This window comes from Volvox carteri, assembly GCF_000143455.1.
Source record: "Volvox carteri f. nagariensis unplaced genomic scaffold VOLCAscaffold_19, whole genome shotgun sequence".
NCBI lineage: Eukaryota > Viridiplantae > Chlorophyta > Chlorophyceae > Chlamydomonadales > Volvocaceae > Volvox > Volvox carteri.
In genome coordinates this window covers 298,800-313,735 of record NW_003307562.1, presented here as the reverse complement: position 1 = coordinate 313,735, position 14,936 = coordinate 298,800, and the positions used below count along the sequence as shown (strand labels likewise).

The following is a 14,936-nucleotide window of genomic DNA, read 5'->3' as shown; positions in this document are numbered from 1 at the left end:
GGTTGAAGCGGGCCGGCGCAATCTTCTCATCTTTGTTACAATGGACTTTTGAGTGCCCTTGGATTCACCTAATTTGGTCAAAACTCCCGTGCTCAGGAAGGGCCGGCGTCAGTAAGCACTATGCCGCCAACCAAGGCTGCCGACAAGAAACGTGTTTGAGCATAACTGGCTACTCTCCCAAACGGTAAGGACAGTTGTACAGCACAAATTCCTCGAGCGCACGTAACATACACCGCCATCATTACACTGCACAATACTCTCGTCCTTGCGTGCAAACGCGTCCCCCAAAGTGTCACACTCACGTTACCTCTCTCTTAGGGCATAAGCAAAAACCTCTGTGGATGATTCCACGAGGCATGTCCTGTAATACACGGGAAGGCTTTAGCCCCAAACACTGGCTATGGTCATACTTTAGCACTAGGACATGATTGGGGGCTTCAAGCAGCACCTTTTCGGTCCAAAATCGGCGGGTCCGGTTCCGGTCCAGTGCCCGGTCGCAAAGGGCGTCGTACCCGGTCCGGCCGGCGGGGCTAACCACTTGGATATGAACTCTTCTCCTCTCATAGATCTGTGTGTTAAATGAATGCTCTGGCCTTAAAAATACACAATATTAGTTTTGCAAAGCCCACTTTTCTGTGAGCTATGAACCGATGCCCACCTCGCGCGTTTGGGCGCGGTGGGGAGGCCAAATATGAGTATATTCCGCTGCGCGGTGGGGAGGCCAAATATGAGTATATTCCGCTAAGGTGGGACGCACTTCTGCTACCCACTGACAAATATACTACCAGAGATTATCAAGAATTGAAATTGTGTTCTCTGATTTAGTCCTTAACTTTGTAAGGTCCATAGGGAAGTACAATGGCGATCGATCTCGACTCGCAAGCACCAAACACACTTACGCAAGCAATAGGATAAAATTTCCCGTTCGAAGAACTGCACAATGACTATGTCCAATTAAGAGGAAGCTGAGCATGCAATGAGTACCAATCTTCCAAATTTATTAATTTGGAACCAAACGTAAGCGTGCTAGGCTTATTAGGGAGCACGGTGTACGCAGAAGTGCCACTGCTGCAAACCGCGACCCGCAAATGCCGCTCCGCCCCCAAAGGCAGCACGACCAACCTACCACTGCAGAGCCTACCGTTGCAGAAGAAGACATTTATCCAGAAGATGCGTCGCTGGGTGGGCTCGAAGGCATGGTAGGAGACGACCACTGGGTCAGCCGAACTACGGATCTCAACGCGCTCTCCTGCATACGGGCTTTTATTATCGGAGCTAGGCCCAAAGGCGCGAGGTGGGCATCGGTTCATAGCTCGATTGCACAGTAGGGTCGCTGAGCTACACATGTGGACCCGTAGATTGGTCGGGGACAAACGCTTCCTAAGAATACAAATTGATATAGGCTGTTTTTCCAACTTGCAACCTCACGACAGGATTGCATACTAGCATTCGTCCTCTTCGGCCTGCAAATAGCTTGGGGCGGTAGCGGACCACAACTTCGCCATCTCTTGAGCCTCATCGGCAGTCTTCAGCTCGAACCTGGCCCCGCCCGGCAGCACAACATCGTACCCCGCTTTGGCAGCTGCAGCCAAAGCAGCAGGCTGCACGTGCACGGTACCTACGAAGGCCTTGATACGCGCACCCAGATACCGCTTGAGTGCATTGTTTTGCGCGTTGAAGGCTGGTGAACCCATGGGCAGTGTGCCCTCTTGGATTCTTTTCAACCGCTTCTCGAACAAGGACACTTTCTTCCAAAAATCCTGCACATCCCGCGTGTCCAGTGAGTGCTTGACCTCACCAAGCACCACAAGCTCCTCGTCCTCCTTCGCGAGTTGATAAGCTGCATCGAACGAGTAGAGGTGCTGCACGGGCTTCCCTTTCACAGGAATCTTCGGAGAAAGCATCGCAAGACCAGCAGAGCGGGCCCCGGGAGCCAATGGAGCGACTGCGTATCCCAGCGCCTCGTAGTAGTTGCGGATGAGGCAGTTGACCTCGTCTTCAACAGCGAAGCTTGCCATTTTTTGCCAGTTTTGAAGTTTTTCTGTTTTGTCGGATACTGTCTTGATCTTCTCCATCTGCTTGAGAAAAACCGACTCCGTCAGCAGGTGCAGAAGCGTAGAGCTGAAATGGAGACGCCCCGTCGTGAGCAACCTGCGGGCACGAAATCACAATGCCACCTTTATGTGTCTTAACTAAGAAGGCCTGCAAACAAAAGCAGCTTTAGACCTACCGAATGAGCTGAAAGGCATCGTCTTTCCGTTCAAAGTGATTCCAAAGCTCAGGAAGATTGAAATCGTTGTGATTGATGACGATGCGAAGCCCTAAATACTTCTTCAGCCACGGCACAAGAACGTCGACGTCCTCCACCTTCAAGTGGTTCAGGGACAGGTCGATAGTGAACGGATGCTCGCCGAACTTCGCCTCAAGACTTGGAATCCTACACAAGCAAGAAAGGAGGTCAGAATTTTGACGCCATCACGTTGCCAGTTTGTTTGGGCCTACTTGTCAGCGAACGCGATGGCGACCTTTGCCCTGTGGAGTGGGAGCCTTCATAAAAGGAGGTTAGGGTGTCTTGCGAATTGGTTGCAGGAAGACATGTTTGCCGTACAGGATGATTACATCGGTCGCCATGGGGGGCTTTTCCTGTTGTGTTTGTTACTTAGTTTACTTTTTACGTGTAGCTATGATTTGCAAGGCAGGTTTAGCTCTTTAGCTGTCACAGGGACACTGGCAAAGCACCGTTCGGGTTTTTATCGCGGCATCCTCTCAATTAGTCTTTTGCCTAGGTCAGGCTTTGAGCTGAGATGATCATCTGCTTGGGACCTGTATGCGTTCCCTTGCATCTGCTCCTTCCTTTCCTGGTTGGACTCTTGCACCAGTATGGGTATTTTAAGTGGTTCAAGAAGGAATGGGTGACAATTCGGTATTGGGCGAACAAGTTTAAGGGGTAAGGTTCCCATGTCTTTCAGGTTGGACTATATGCTGCATCATTTGCGAATGCAACTGGCACCACGTTTCAGGAGAAAGCCAAATGGGACAGACTTGCAAGCTTCAGCTTCTGAGTCCTGCGAAAGAAACAGCCATCTCGGGCAACCCAGTAAGGCTGCGATGCTCGGCAGAATGGTATCGCGTTCAGCAGATTACTGGTTGAAGCGGGCCGGCGCAATCTCGTCATCTTTGTTACAATGGACTTTTGAGTGCCCTTGGATTGGTCAAAACTCCCGTGCTCAGGAAGGGCCGGCGTCAGTAAGCACTATGCCGCCAACCAAGGCTGCCGACAAGAAACGTGTTTGAGCATAACTGGCTATTCTCCCAAACGGTAAGGACAGTTGTACAGCATGAATTCTTCGAGCGCGCGAAACATACACCACCTCCATTACACTACACAATACTCTCGTCATCAACCGCGTCCAGCCCTTGCGTGCAAACGCGTCCCCCAAACTGTCACACTCACGTTACCTCTCTCTTAGGGCATAAGCAAAAACCTCTGTGGATGATTCCACGAGGCATGCCCTGTAATACACGGGAAGCCTTTAGCCGCAGCTCAAATCTTCGACATCGTTTTTCATTCTAGCACAACCTTCGAGCGCTAAGTTTCTTCGTCCTTACTACCTCTCCCGCAAATGCAAATCCTTCCTCACGAGCCCCGCGTGCTGCCCTTGATACCTTCCACTCATCACTGCGCAGGCCTGTTCCGCCCAGATGCGCCACAGGGACTTAGGGTTTGTGTGGGCGCATCAACTGGCTGAAACCTCCCACCCGAAGCGATCCAAAAGTCTTCACCCTTCAATTACTCAAGACGATAGTCCCGCTCGCTCTCTCCTCCGGACAACATCCCTGTAACACTGTCACCCCTACCTAAACACAACATCTCACCATCGGAACCACGGGGCCTCCGCAGCTCCGCCGTGAAACATCACGCAGCACCTAATAAAACACCACGAACCTGGTTGCCAGAAATTCTTCATACAAGCGCGACCCACATCACTCCCCCATTCCCGCGGTCACCACTCAGCGCTGCTGCCTAGGGCCATCGAAACTCTCAGCAACGAAGACGGTGGGCGCGCTGCCAAGATTAACATAGCCCTGTCCCTTCCGGCGACTATAGCCACGGCTGGGAGAACTCTGGCCGGCTGGCTCGGAACGCCGGGTCGGTGATGGCCTTCTCCAGCATCTTGTACGACTCCGTTACTGCGGCGTGGGCGGCAGTCGCCAGCGCCTGCTGCTGCACCTGAAGGACACAGCCCAGACAGGAAGACGGCCGGCCACGAATCCATCACCATGAACATGCGTCGACTTCTTACGTGATTGACGAGGGATATGCTGTGCAGCGCAATAGAGAGCAATCGTCCGACCAAGAGCGTGTCATGGAATGCCTTTTGGGGGAGCGACAGTGCGATTGTTTCTTACGTGCAGGGTCAGGACGGTGGGAGGAAAGCAAGCAGAAATGAGAGAGGCGCCGCATTGGGGGCTCATATGGTGACATCGACATCTCTGGCTGTCCAACGACTGCCCCACGTCTGGTTGCATCGTGCGACCCAGGCCTTCCCAACTGCCTAAAATGCTGCTAAATGCGGCCAGCAGAAGCGACAAATCGGCGCTATGGAACCTTCCATCTCCTCTTCTCTCTTGTACCAGTGCGCGCATCCCTTGACTGTTTATTAGTGCGGCTTCGAGGTTTCGTTACCTGTGTCCGAAGCTTCCTATTTCCATTCTCACGTCGTTCACGCTCACCTCCTTGTCGTCAGACCCGCTGATAATGGACGCCACGTCGAGCTCCTCGCATACGGAGATGCCAACTCCCGTGTAGTTGGTCAGGCGCCGCTCGCCAATGGACTTATCCACGGTCTTAGGGGGAGGCATCAGGGGGAATGAATACATGGACATCGGGATGAGATGACCGGGCTGCTTGGCACGCTGCGTCAGGTTGCGCATCAGCTCCACAGCCGCCGGGTCGAACCGATCCGGGGACCACAAGCCATCAGCGTCGGGGCGGTCTCGGCCGCCGCTGGGGGCAATCCAGATGAGGACGCCGCCCTCGTTCAGTTTGCGCTGCATGGCGACGAGCGTTTTGCGGTTGGTTTCCATCTTTGCTGCCTTCAGCTCTGGCACGTCGCCCATGTGCTTTTTGGAGTGAACACAGAAGAGGTTACGTCCCATGGAGAACGGCTTGCACATCGGGTCCGTCACGACGCGGTCGCCAGCGACGTAGATCACGTCGGTCGCCAGCTTGGGGTGCGTCGAGGCCAGCATATGCGCGAACACTCCGGGGTCTGCCTCTGTCTGGTGATTTGCCAGCAGCACAACGTTATGCTTCTGGTCAAGGAATTCCTGCACCCGGTCCCAACGCTCGCGATGGCCGAGCACCGAGTTCTGGAAATCAATAAGCGTTCCAACATAGCGTTGTCCAAACTCATAGTAGTTATATGGCTCAGTAATGCGATTATGGAACGATGGGAAAGTGTATGGTTGCACCGCCTGCAGAAGCACGTTGTCCAGAATTGAGGCTTGCACCTGAGTTACCAACTTCTCGTCGGCACCTGGAATGCCACTGTTCACAACTGCCTTCTTGTAATTGTCATAGAAATATTCCCAAGCGGGCTCCAGATGCGCTGGCATTTTGCCTGAAGAGACCAGGCCCTTGATTACCGCCTTGAACTGCTGTTCATTCACAACACCCGATAGCTTTTCGTTATGAAACTGGACAGGCACCGCTGTAGGCGCTGGAGCGGTCACTGGTGCGGCAGCTTTCGATGCAACAACTCGGCGGTTCGTCGACAAAGCCTGACGGCCATGCAATCCCACGCGTTGCTTAGCTTGCAACATTTTCACCTATAGTGTTGATTAAGAATTATACGGCCCTGGAGTCTTAGTTATTTACTTAGTGTGTGATGAGTCTACGTAAGCTGGCTGTCGTACTAGCCGATCCCCGAATTGCTGTATAAGCAATTCCTACATTTCCTAGCCTTTTCCTTGGGATGCTACAATCTTTGCAAGTTATGAAACGGCCACGAACACGCCCATGGGTTCCTGCAGCAGGGGACAGTTAAGGTCGCTGCCGCAAATGTCACTCTCTGCTGCTACGTGTTCCGGAGTGTATCACCGCCTTCCTTTGCCCATACGGCCCAACAAGCACCGCTGTGAAGTTGAGTCTCAAGCTGGCAGAAAACGTTCAGTTGTTCCTTTGTGGATGCCTATGCGAAACCTGAAACGCCTGCATAAAACCGCTGATCCCCAAGGCATGTAAGGATCCAGTCTGCAGCTTGGCTCTTGGGGAGCTGCAATCCTTTCCAGCTAGGATTCTTTCCAGCAATCGAGCCGACCTTTACCCAAGCATCACTCACATCATTCAGACCTTCCGTGTTTTCAGTGCGACTGCAATTATAGGTACCTTATGATGGGGAGCAGGCAACCAACAGGAACGTGTTTTGCCGCGCCTAGCATGATGTACCTCAGGTGCCACAGCAGAATGGGTGAGGGAACCGGTAGTTTTTGCCTACAGGCCTAACAATCTCGTGTGTATTGGCCACCGTGAACCAAAGCCTGGTGCATCCAGTCCATAGGAAAGATAGAAAATGGATCCAACTCTACAGGTGCATTGAGAGCAACGCGATGACGTAGCGGCATACTCGAACCCGACTAGACCCTGGCGAACCCCTGTTGGCGCCGTTTGACAGTAGAGCCAAAAGCTCGCCAGTCATCTACAGCCCGTAGCCACGCCATTGCCCACTTGCCACCGGGTGCTTAGAATGTGTAATGACTCATACAAAAGGTACCGTAAAGTATGCAGAATAAGAAGATAAGCAGGACGCATTTCCTTGTGAATTACTTTGCCTTCTTGGCCCATCCAGGTGATGCAAAGATGCTTATGTAGCAGGTGCGTACCCAAATATGACCTCTCATTGAGCGTCAGGCCGAACTACTACTTCCGCGCGTAGTGGGAACCAAAGCCAGGCGCCAAAGTACGCGCACTCATTCCTCAAACACTAAACGTGTAGAATGTACGAGATAAACTGTATTTGTCTTGTATACGAGCTTGCTTGCGCCAGTTTTGAAGCAACCATGTTCATCGTACAGCCGCAGGGCCCAGACAGTCATTCGCTTATTTGGCAGGGCGCTACCCCGTTTACTTTCTCCTTTCGCTGTAAGCCAGACGGTACAGTCGGTTAAATCGATCCCGCGAGAATGCGTGTGGTCTCCGCTTACCTGCTGGTAGGTTAGGGGCAGTGCTCGGACTTTAGGCCAAATAGTGAACACCCATCTAATCATCTACACCTTTCTTTGCAGGCGGTTCTGGGGGGCAAGGCCAGCCCCACCGCCGATGATATCAACAAGATTCTGAGCTCCGGTGAGCGGATGGCGGCTCGTATCGTTTGGACTCGCGGCAGAACTTAATGCTTCCAATAGTTCTTTGAATCTTATACCATTTGCTGATGTCTGCAGTTGGTGTTGAGGCCGACGCTGATAAGGTCAACAAGCTCATTTCGGAGCTGGAGGGCAAGGATTTGCAGGAGGCAAGTTGACGACTAAATGGGTGTGCAGGCTCAAAGGGTAATGTTCTTTTGGAATCCAATTGACTTGTTTACGGACGTGCAGGTCCTCGCCGCCGGCCGCGCCAAGCTGGCTTCCGTGCCGTCCGGTGGTGCTGTTGCCGCTGCCGCGGCTCCGGCTGCTGGTGGCGCGGCTCCAGCTGCTGCTGCCGCTCCTAAGAAGGAGGAGAAGAAGGAGCCTAGCGAGGAGGAGGTAAGCGTGGTGTCACGGCGGTGTATGCAGTGGATGGTCTAGAAGCTTGGGTATTTGGGTCTGGATTTTTTGAATGTCATGCTGCAAGGCATTTCATCTGTATGTAGTAGACCTGTAAGTATTCCAGAGGTGCGAGTTGTATGTGCAGCTGATTTTGCGCTCCACACCCTTTCCTTCCGTGCAGGACATGGGCTTCTCCCTGTTCGACTAAACGGGTTCCGTGTGTTAAGCGCGGCTTGTTACTTCTCGGCAGTCGTCTGTAAACATCTAGCCATGGATATCCCATTTCCCTCGCACCCTATGATTCTTCCTAAGGGATGTGCTGATTTCTCTTGCGGAACTTGGCTTTTCAGGGATGTTAGGTAGTCAGCGTGCCACATCTTTGTTTTACCGGGCAGGGGGGAAAGCACATTAGAAGGACCGCACTACATCGAAGGACCTAACTACAGTAAATGACTTGTTACAGATAGGTTTTATGAAATACCCTTGGTTTGCAACCCCAAGATTGCATCCTGTTACGCAAAGGCCACCGCTAAACAGCCATGCACACTATTCAAATGTCTAAATGTTAGACACAACACTTTTAATAACCAACCAGCATCCACAATTTACAACGTGTATGCTCTACATTTTGTCACAAAATACGTCTCGTTACAATACACTCTTGAGCATACACACATCCTCCACCATCGTACACACCACACGTGCGATTACCACCAGGTACGTTCAAACTCCTTTCCCTTAGGGTATTCTTGCATCATCCGGTTACCTGCTGTACCTAGACTTCGGCTGAACAAAGGTTCCCCAAAACCAGAACAGGAAGGCACCCACCACCGCGAACTTCAGCCCTGACGCTTCCACATCTTGCTCCTTTGTCAAGTTAGTCCCCGACGTGTTTGTCGCGACAGTAGCAGGCTCCTGGGTAATGATGGCGTCTCTCCTGGTGGCTGGCGAATTGAAGCTCACAGCCTTCTCCAGTTCCTCGACCTACGGGGCCGCACATTGTTACGTTGATAACATTTTCTAGTACTAGTTTCCAAGACCGCGTGCGCATACTGCTCGGATAGGACAGCCTATCCAGTTTGGTGCCTGTGCCGAACGGTGCGTTGTAGTACACTAATGTGTTGCAGCCCATGGCTAAGTCGTGAAGGTTATAATCACCATTACAGTGGCCCGCCGCCGCGTACAAACAAAAACGTAAGATCTCAGTGTTACCACGCCCGGAGGGATGAGTGAAAGCCATACGATTGACTGCACCAGGCTGCAAACAGACTCGTTTTGAAGTCACCATACCATACCCATTCTTTCTTCCAGCCAATGAAAACCATTTGACCAAGAATATGCCAAATAGTAAAACAATGCCATAAGGGAGGAACATACACATAATTTTATATTACAACAGTCCACTCAGATAGAATAAAAAAAGACACACACACCACCTCCCTTGCACACATCTCACTTCATCTCACTTTCTCATTCCGTATCAAAAAATAAGTCAATATTACTTTCACTTTGAGATCCTCGTCACCCGATCGCAAACGCATGTTAAGCCGCGACACATATTCCTTTTCAAATTTCACCACGAGGAGTCCAAGGGGCTGCACACATGTGTCGCCACCAACATTTCCGCATGTGGTCTTGCTTATGTGAACTAGTGCAGCTATTGGCATGCGATGACAATCCATCGACACGACAGGCCACAACGAAAACACTTCCAACCGAAATTCAACGCCGAACCTTTCGTAACATACAGCGCGCCGCTACCTCATTACTCGGAGTTTCCAACAGGCTCCGAATTATTTAATAATAAAATTTAGCCATCGCAGTTGAAGACGTCCCACTTGGTCCAACCGCGACCGACATTTGTGGTCTCCGGCGCATTCATCGTACAGTCAACAACAGATTCCAAAAAATGCAAATGTTCTGCCTGGCTCACCGAAAACTAACATCCGGCCAAAATGCAATCAGCGGCACAACTCCACCACATTCGCCACACCAACCTGATACAACCCATAATCGCCCACGTTGTACCACTACCTGTACCAACCTTGAAAAATCGCATACAGACATCACATACAAACATCCCACATATCGGCATCGGCAACCAGCTCTTACTGCTATCGCAGCCGTCGCAGGCCACACCATTCCACACCACACATCACCATCCAAAGAACCGCACCTTCTGGCCCAGGAGCACCTTTGTCTTCTCCGCACCCTTAATCGCCGCCTCCTCCACCTCCACCACCTCCGCCACAGCATGTCCCACCGCCTTGGAAATGGCGGTGCCGTACGCCCGCTGCATCTCCGCCACGGCCGTCACCAGATCGGTGTAAGCCCGGTTGATCGCCACCTCGTCCTGCTGCTCGCCTCCAGAATATAGCTCCCGTACGGCGTCCTGTATGACACGCGACAACACATACACATACAGACGCACACCCGGTGGGGTCCGCAGGTTGAGTCGACAGCAACGAAGTCCGAAATGAAGAAGGTAGGGCCAGTCCGAACTGGAAATGGATGATCTCGTCATTTAAGCTCGGCAGAATCAGCCAGGTAGGCGCACACACGCTGGGAAGACAAGAAGACATAAAAGAAAGTTTCGCTACACCACGCCGCGTGCTGTCTCTCCGCCCCACCATCCCTATCTCCCCCTTCCTCCTCCTTCATTCCCACAGTCACAGCTTTCCCGCAGTCCCCCCCTTCATTCACACACATACATACAAACATACATACAAACATACACAGACCATCAGGAGCAGCCCACCTGGATCGCGGGCAGCTGCTCCGCGGCGCTCTTCCCCAGCGTCTTGCTCACAGAGTTCTCCGCACGCGCCACCGCAGCTGCAAAGGTCAAACATTTCCACCCAAATGGAACGATCACGGAAACAAAATGGTCACAGAAGTATGGAATTATTTAGAAATGTCAAAAATTATCACAAACCCTCAGCGAAATGAAATGGTTATGACCATCGTCGTCGTCGTAATTACGACAAGAAATGCTTACAAAAGGTCGAACCCGTCTTGGTCATCCTGGCGGGTTAAGTGTTGGCTGGGGCCGTCAAGGATGCCGCACCCTAACTTAAGAGACGCGCACACGCTTCATGAGCCCCTCCAGCCTACCTTCCATCACGCTCATTTCGCGCTGCAGCTTTTGGTCATCATCCATAATGGCGGATAGCGGGGTGCTTCCGGGATTGGCCTCTGCAAGCACGAGGCCAGGTACGGAAAAAGGTACATGTACGGCAGTAAGCAGCTAAAAACACATAGAAGCAGGATAGATAGCAAGCGAGAGGAATTATTGGGATTGTTAAGGCCATNNTGTNNNCTNCNTNCNTGNNCTTNNCAATCCCAATAATTATTATCACAACACGCAACGGTTTTACCGATGACGCAAATACAAGCCGGCCTGCTGGACCACTTACTTATCCTATAGCGCCGTAGGAGCCCAGGAGGAGGGGCTGGTAGCACTCGACTGACAACTGACGATATCAGATGACAGCATTGCTGTTGTTTTCTGTTTAATTTATGTTTTTGTCCTGCTCTGCACCTGTGCTGCTTCCGGTGAGGCAACCACGAGCCACTCCACCGCCACTGCAGCCAAACCCCCACGTCCCCCACCGACCCCACGCGCACCCCTACCCCACTCACCGATTGCCGCCAGAAGCTCCTGGCTGTCTTCTAGAAGCTCAACCGCGGCGCTCATCGCCACCAGCGCCGACTTGCCTGAGGAGACCACGCCCACCTGTGCCGCATGGACGCGTACGGACACACGCTCGTACATGTCGTACATGTTGTACATGTCATTCAAGATAAAAAACGCAGAAACATAATGCACCGGTGTGAATCCTCACAAGGGGAAGAAGAAACGTCGCGAAGCGACATTGATCAGCGTGTCGGATCTCGTCCCAATGGTTGAGGGCCCGCTGCAATACTGGGTGGTGGAGGCAAAAGCAGCTACGAAGGCCATTGGGAAAAGATATATCTCGAACTGTAAGATAAGATATATCCTTAAAGCTGGCAGCTGGGTCTGAGAGATTCGCGTTTGTGCGAAACTCCCCGCCGACATGCTGAAGATGTCGCGTTGCTCTCTTCGAGCCGTACGAAAGCCGCCAAGCACTGCAACACATTAACATCCAGTACGGCGCCACCGGCTGCACCCTCACCTCCCCGGTAACGTCAGCCTCCATGGTCTCATTGCGCGCCGCCGCCGACGCCTCCTCCGCCGCCCGCTTGGCGGCGTCGGCCACGGCCAGTACGGCTTCCTCGCCACGTGCCGCCAGAGCGTCCATCATCTGTTGCCGCCGCCGCAGCTCCGTCGCCAGCTCGTCGCGCGCCTCCACCTGAACCAGCGGGTCCAATAGCCACCACGACACCACCAGGGCACGAAAGCCCTAGGACTTCACCTTGAAGACCTTTTCATTAGTCCAAGTCCCCCAGACGCAAACAGAGAGATTCTCCTGTTTTACAGGCAAATTCCCTAGAGCCCTAACAGCCTGCGAAGGAAGTCAACATTATCGTAGCTCCCGGTTGCAGTGGCCGGCAACAGAAGTGTGGTGCTGGTCGCCATGGACGAGGTTTGAACAGGGGAGTCCTGCCCAGGTTACGACTCGGCAGGCGCCAGCGCACCTAAATAGAAACGACATAATAAGACCAGCGTTAGCCATCCAAGTACAAACTGGGCAGGACTCCCCTTATCAATGTTCCTTCAAGGCGATGGGCACCACGCTTGCACCTGCACAGTCGCCCGCCTCTGTGAGCAGCTGCGACAATAATCATCAACACCCCAGGCCCCCAGGCTGTTTCGCAGCAGGGGAGCGTTTCTCCTGGTGGGACTGCAGCAGAAAATGAACTTTTTTTCCGCAAAAGCTCAAACCTAGCATTGATCTCACGATTGTTGCCGCGTTCAACATTTTTCTGGTAAGAACTTGAGTTCAAAACGCACCTCGACGCTCAAGCCCTTGCGCCGCGCCAGCTCCTCCACCACCCGGTCCTCTCCGGCTAGTCGATCCAGAAAGGCCTCGTTGTTGACCAGCGCGGAAATAAACTGCTCGTTGCGGATCAGAGCCACCACCAGCGTCTGGAAAGGTCCAGGAAGCGATGGGACGGGACCGGGGGACACTCAGCATTTGAGGAGGAAAAGGTTGTAAGGAGGAAAGGGTTGAGGACTCGGCATGTACGGCGTTCGGTGTCAGGCTCGATATACCTTTAATAAATAATAAATTACATACATAAGGAATATACGCAGCAAAACAAGACGGGAAATGAAGAGCAGAGTCCGACAGGGCGTGTAGCAGAAGAGAAAGGACCCGCAGAAGGATCCCTTTCGTTCGTGGTGCCGTGTACGGACTGCCACACCTGCACATCAGTGTCGGCATTGATCGCTGGCATTGCCGGGATGTCCATCGCAACCACCGGGCTGGCGACAGCTGGCTCTGCGGGCGTATCCACTACCGCCAACACGGCAGGGCGATCAGCGCCAACGGCAGCCAGAGCATCATCCGCTGCAGCGACAATGGTTGCGGCCAGGGCCGGGGCAGCACTCTTATCAGACTCGAGGGCGCCAGGGGTGGCCGTCTCCGCCGTCTCCGCCGTCTCCGCCGCAAGGTCCGCCGCGATTTGAAAGGGTTTGGAGGGCTCTACGAGCTCGGCGGCCGCGGCGACGTCAGCGACAGCCGCCTCGGCCAACTCTGAGGAAGAAGAAAACGCAGGGGCCGACGCAAGCTGCAGGGACGGCGTTGTGGAAGCGGATGAGCCATCGGGCTGCTCCTCCTCGGCAACGACGGCTACAAGGAGTGTGGCATCTGCAATGTTGTCGCTGTCGCTACTGCTGCTGCTGTTGCTGCTACTGGTACTGATGCTACTGACACTGGGCTCGGGGATTATGGCGGCAAGGGTCGGCCGCTCCTCGGTTAGGATAAGCGGTTGGGCGTTTGCGCTCGTATCTTGCATATGGTCGTAGGACAACGGAGCATGAGTGCGAGAGGGAAAACCATACTTTTAATGCAACGAAAAAATTGAGTTACCATCATAAGGAAATTAAGATAGTATCTCACCAACTGATACGTCTGAAGAAAGCACCGTCAGCGGTTGGGCAGCCTGTCCGAGAAGCAAGCATTGGTTTCACCCAAAAGGAAACACAGGAGCCATGCTTTAACGATTATTGCACAATGCGGCTTCATATATCCGTTTGGCAATGTTGATATAGCAGCAACGAGCTGCAGAAACCAGGACAGCCGTGGCAACATCCGAACCTGCAGTGAGAAGAGCTCATCCTGAGGAACATCCGACCATGCCACATTTGCAGTAATTAATTGAGCTGCAATCGCAGAAATGCAGGCCGCCACATGACGGGCTTCCCTTGGGCTGGGAGAGTCCTCCTGTCGCAATGCCGACGCTTGCGCATTCGGATCGACAGCTGCCGCGCTAACACGAAAACATCGGGCTGATTGTTGAGTACATAAAGACCTTGCAGCAGCTTTTTTGGTCAACCGGTGAACGCTTGCGGGGCCCAACATTCTCCTGCCTGGGAAAGGTAAATCTTATGCGGAATGAATATGGAGTTTGTGTACGTGACTAGAGACACGTACTGATTATTGTAAACACAACTAAATGTCAGTGCGTAAGTCTCAAGGTTGGTGACTTACCCGCAACCCTACCACCCTCTCAACCATCAGTACGCATCGATGCTCCAGAACCAGCTTTCCCGACTTGAGGAAAACCAGCCAAGTTTCATTCGTCATGATTATTGGGTTCAACTTTTGAACTGTTATGTGGATTATCTACTCTTTCGACCGAGGTCACATCTCTTGCATGTGCTGGAGCCCACGAAGAACACCGAATAGTTCAGTGTACAATCGTTATATTATGTATTTATGTTCTGTGTACAATCTCTTCAGGGCAGCCAAGATCACCGCTTACGCTTCACTTGACGGCAGTCAGATACAGAGCAACTGCCGCTTAACCTCCTCACAGATGTATCTAGGTTGGGTCTTCCGCCTGTCTAACTGGTACTGCCAGTAATAGGAGTAGCTGAGGCCTGGACAGCCCTGGTTAGCGGGCAGGATGCGGCGGGCGGTGGGGCACAGAGATACGGATGGGAAAGAGTAGGATTGGGATGTAGGCAGGGGTACGTGAGATGTATCATGGGGCTCCATTGAGATCCCTGCATTTTTGACATGAACAAATCGCACACACTA

General features: G+C 52.6%; 4 protein-coding genes across 4 annotated transcripts; 1 reads left to right on the top strand and 3 right to left on the bottom strand.

Moving 5' to 3' along the window:
* Window positions 1-942: 942 nt before the first annotated feature.
* Window positions 943-4,135, bottom strand: VOLCADRAFT_104748 (uncharacterized protein). Its single transcript, XM_002950461.1, has 3 exons — window positions 3,877-4,135; window positions 2,231-2,437; window positions 943-2,151 (listed from the first exon to the last, which is right to left on the bottom strand). The coding sequence occupies exons 1-3, from the start codon at window positions 3,966-3,968 to the stop codon at window positions 1,443-1,445; spliced, it is 1,008 nt and encodes a 335-aa protein (XP_002950507.1). The 5' UTR covers window positions 3,969-4,135; the 3' UTR covers window positions 943-1,442.
* VOLCADRAFT_81121 (uncharacterized protein) lies at window positions 4,103-5,829 on the bottom strand (the record flags this gene model as incomplete). The annotated part of the gene is made up of 2 exons (XM_002950460.1): window positions 4,103-4,225; window positions 4,729-5,829. 2 exons carry the CDS (start codon window positions 5,824-5,826, stop codon window positions 4,103-4,105), a joined length of 1,221 nt encoding a protein of 406 aa, XP_002950506.1.
* Window positions 5,830-7,065: 1,236 nt separating this feature from the next.
* VOLCADRAFT_120883 (uncharacterized protein) lies at window positions 7,066-8,020 on the top strand. Its single transcript, XM_002950567.1, has 4 exons — window positions 7,066-7,212; window positions 7,288-7,348; window positions 7,444-7,514; window positions 7,597-8,020. Exons 1-4 carry the CDS (start codon window positions 7,186-7,188, stop codon window positions 7,783-7,785), a joined length of 348 nt encoding a protein of 115 aa, XP_002950613.1. The 5' UTR covers window positions 7,066-7,185; the 3' UTR covers window positions 7,786-8,020.
* A 488-nt stretch (window positions 8,021-8,508) lies between these two features.
* VOLCADRAFT_90951 (uncharacterized protein) lies at window positions 8,509-14,480 on the bottom strand (the record flags this gene model as incomplete). Its single annotated transcript, XM_002950459.1, has 11 exons — window positions 8,509-8,730; window positions 9,213-9,341; window positions 9,923-10,138; window positions 10,505-10,581; window positions 10,861-10,941; window positions 11,389-11,482; window positions 11,904-12,080; window positions 12,144-12,233; window positions 12,683-12,817; window positions 13,096-13,461; window positions 14,385-14,480. 11 exons carry the CDS (start codon window positions 14,478-14,480, stop codon window positions 8,509-8,511), a joined length of 1,683 nt encoding a protein of 560 aa, XP_002950505.1.
* Between the last annotated feature and the right edge of the window lie 456 nt (window positions 14,481-14,936).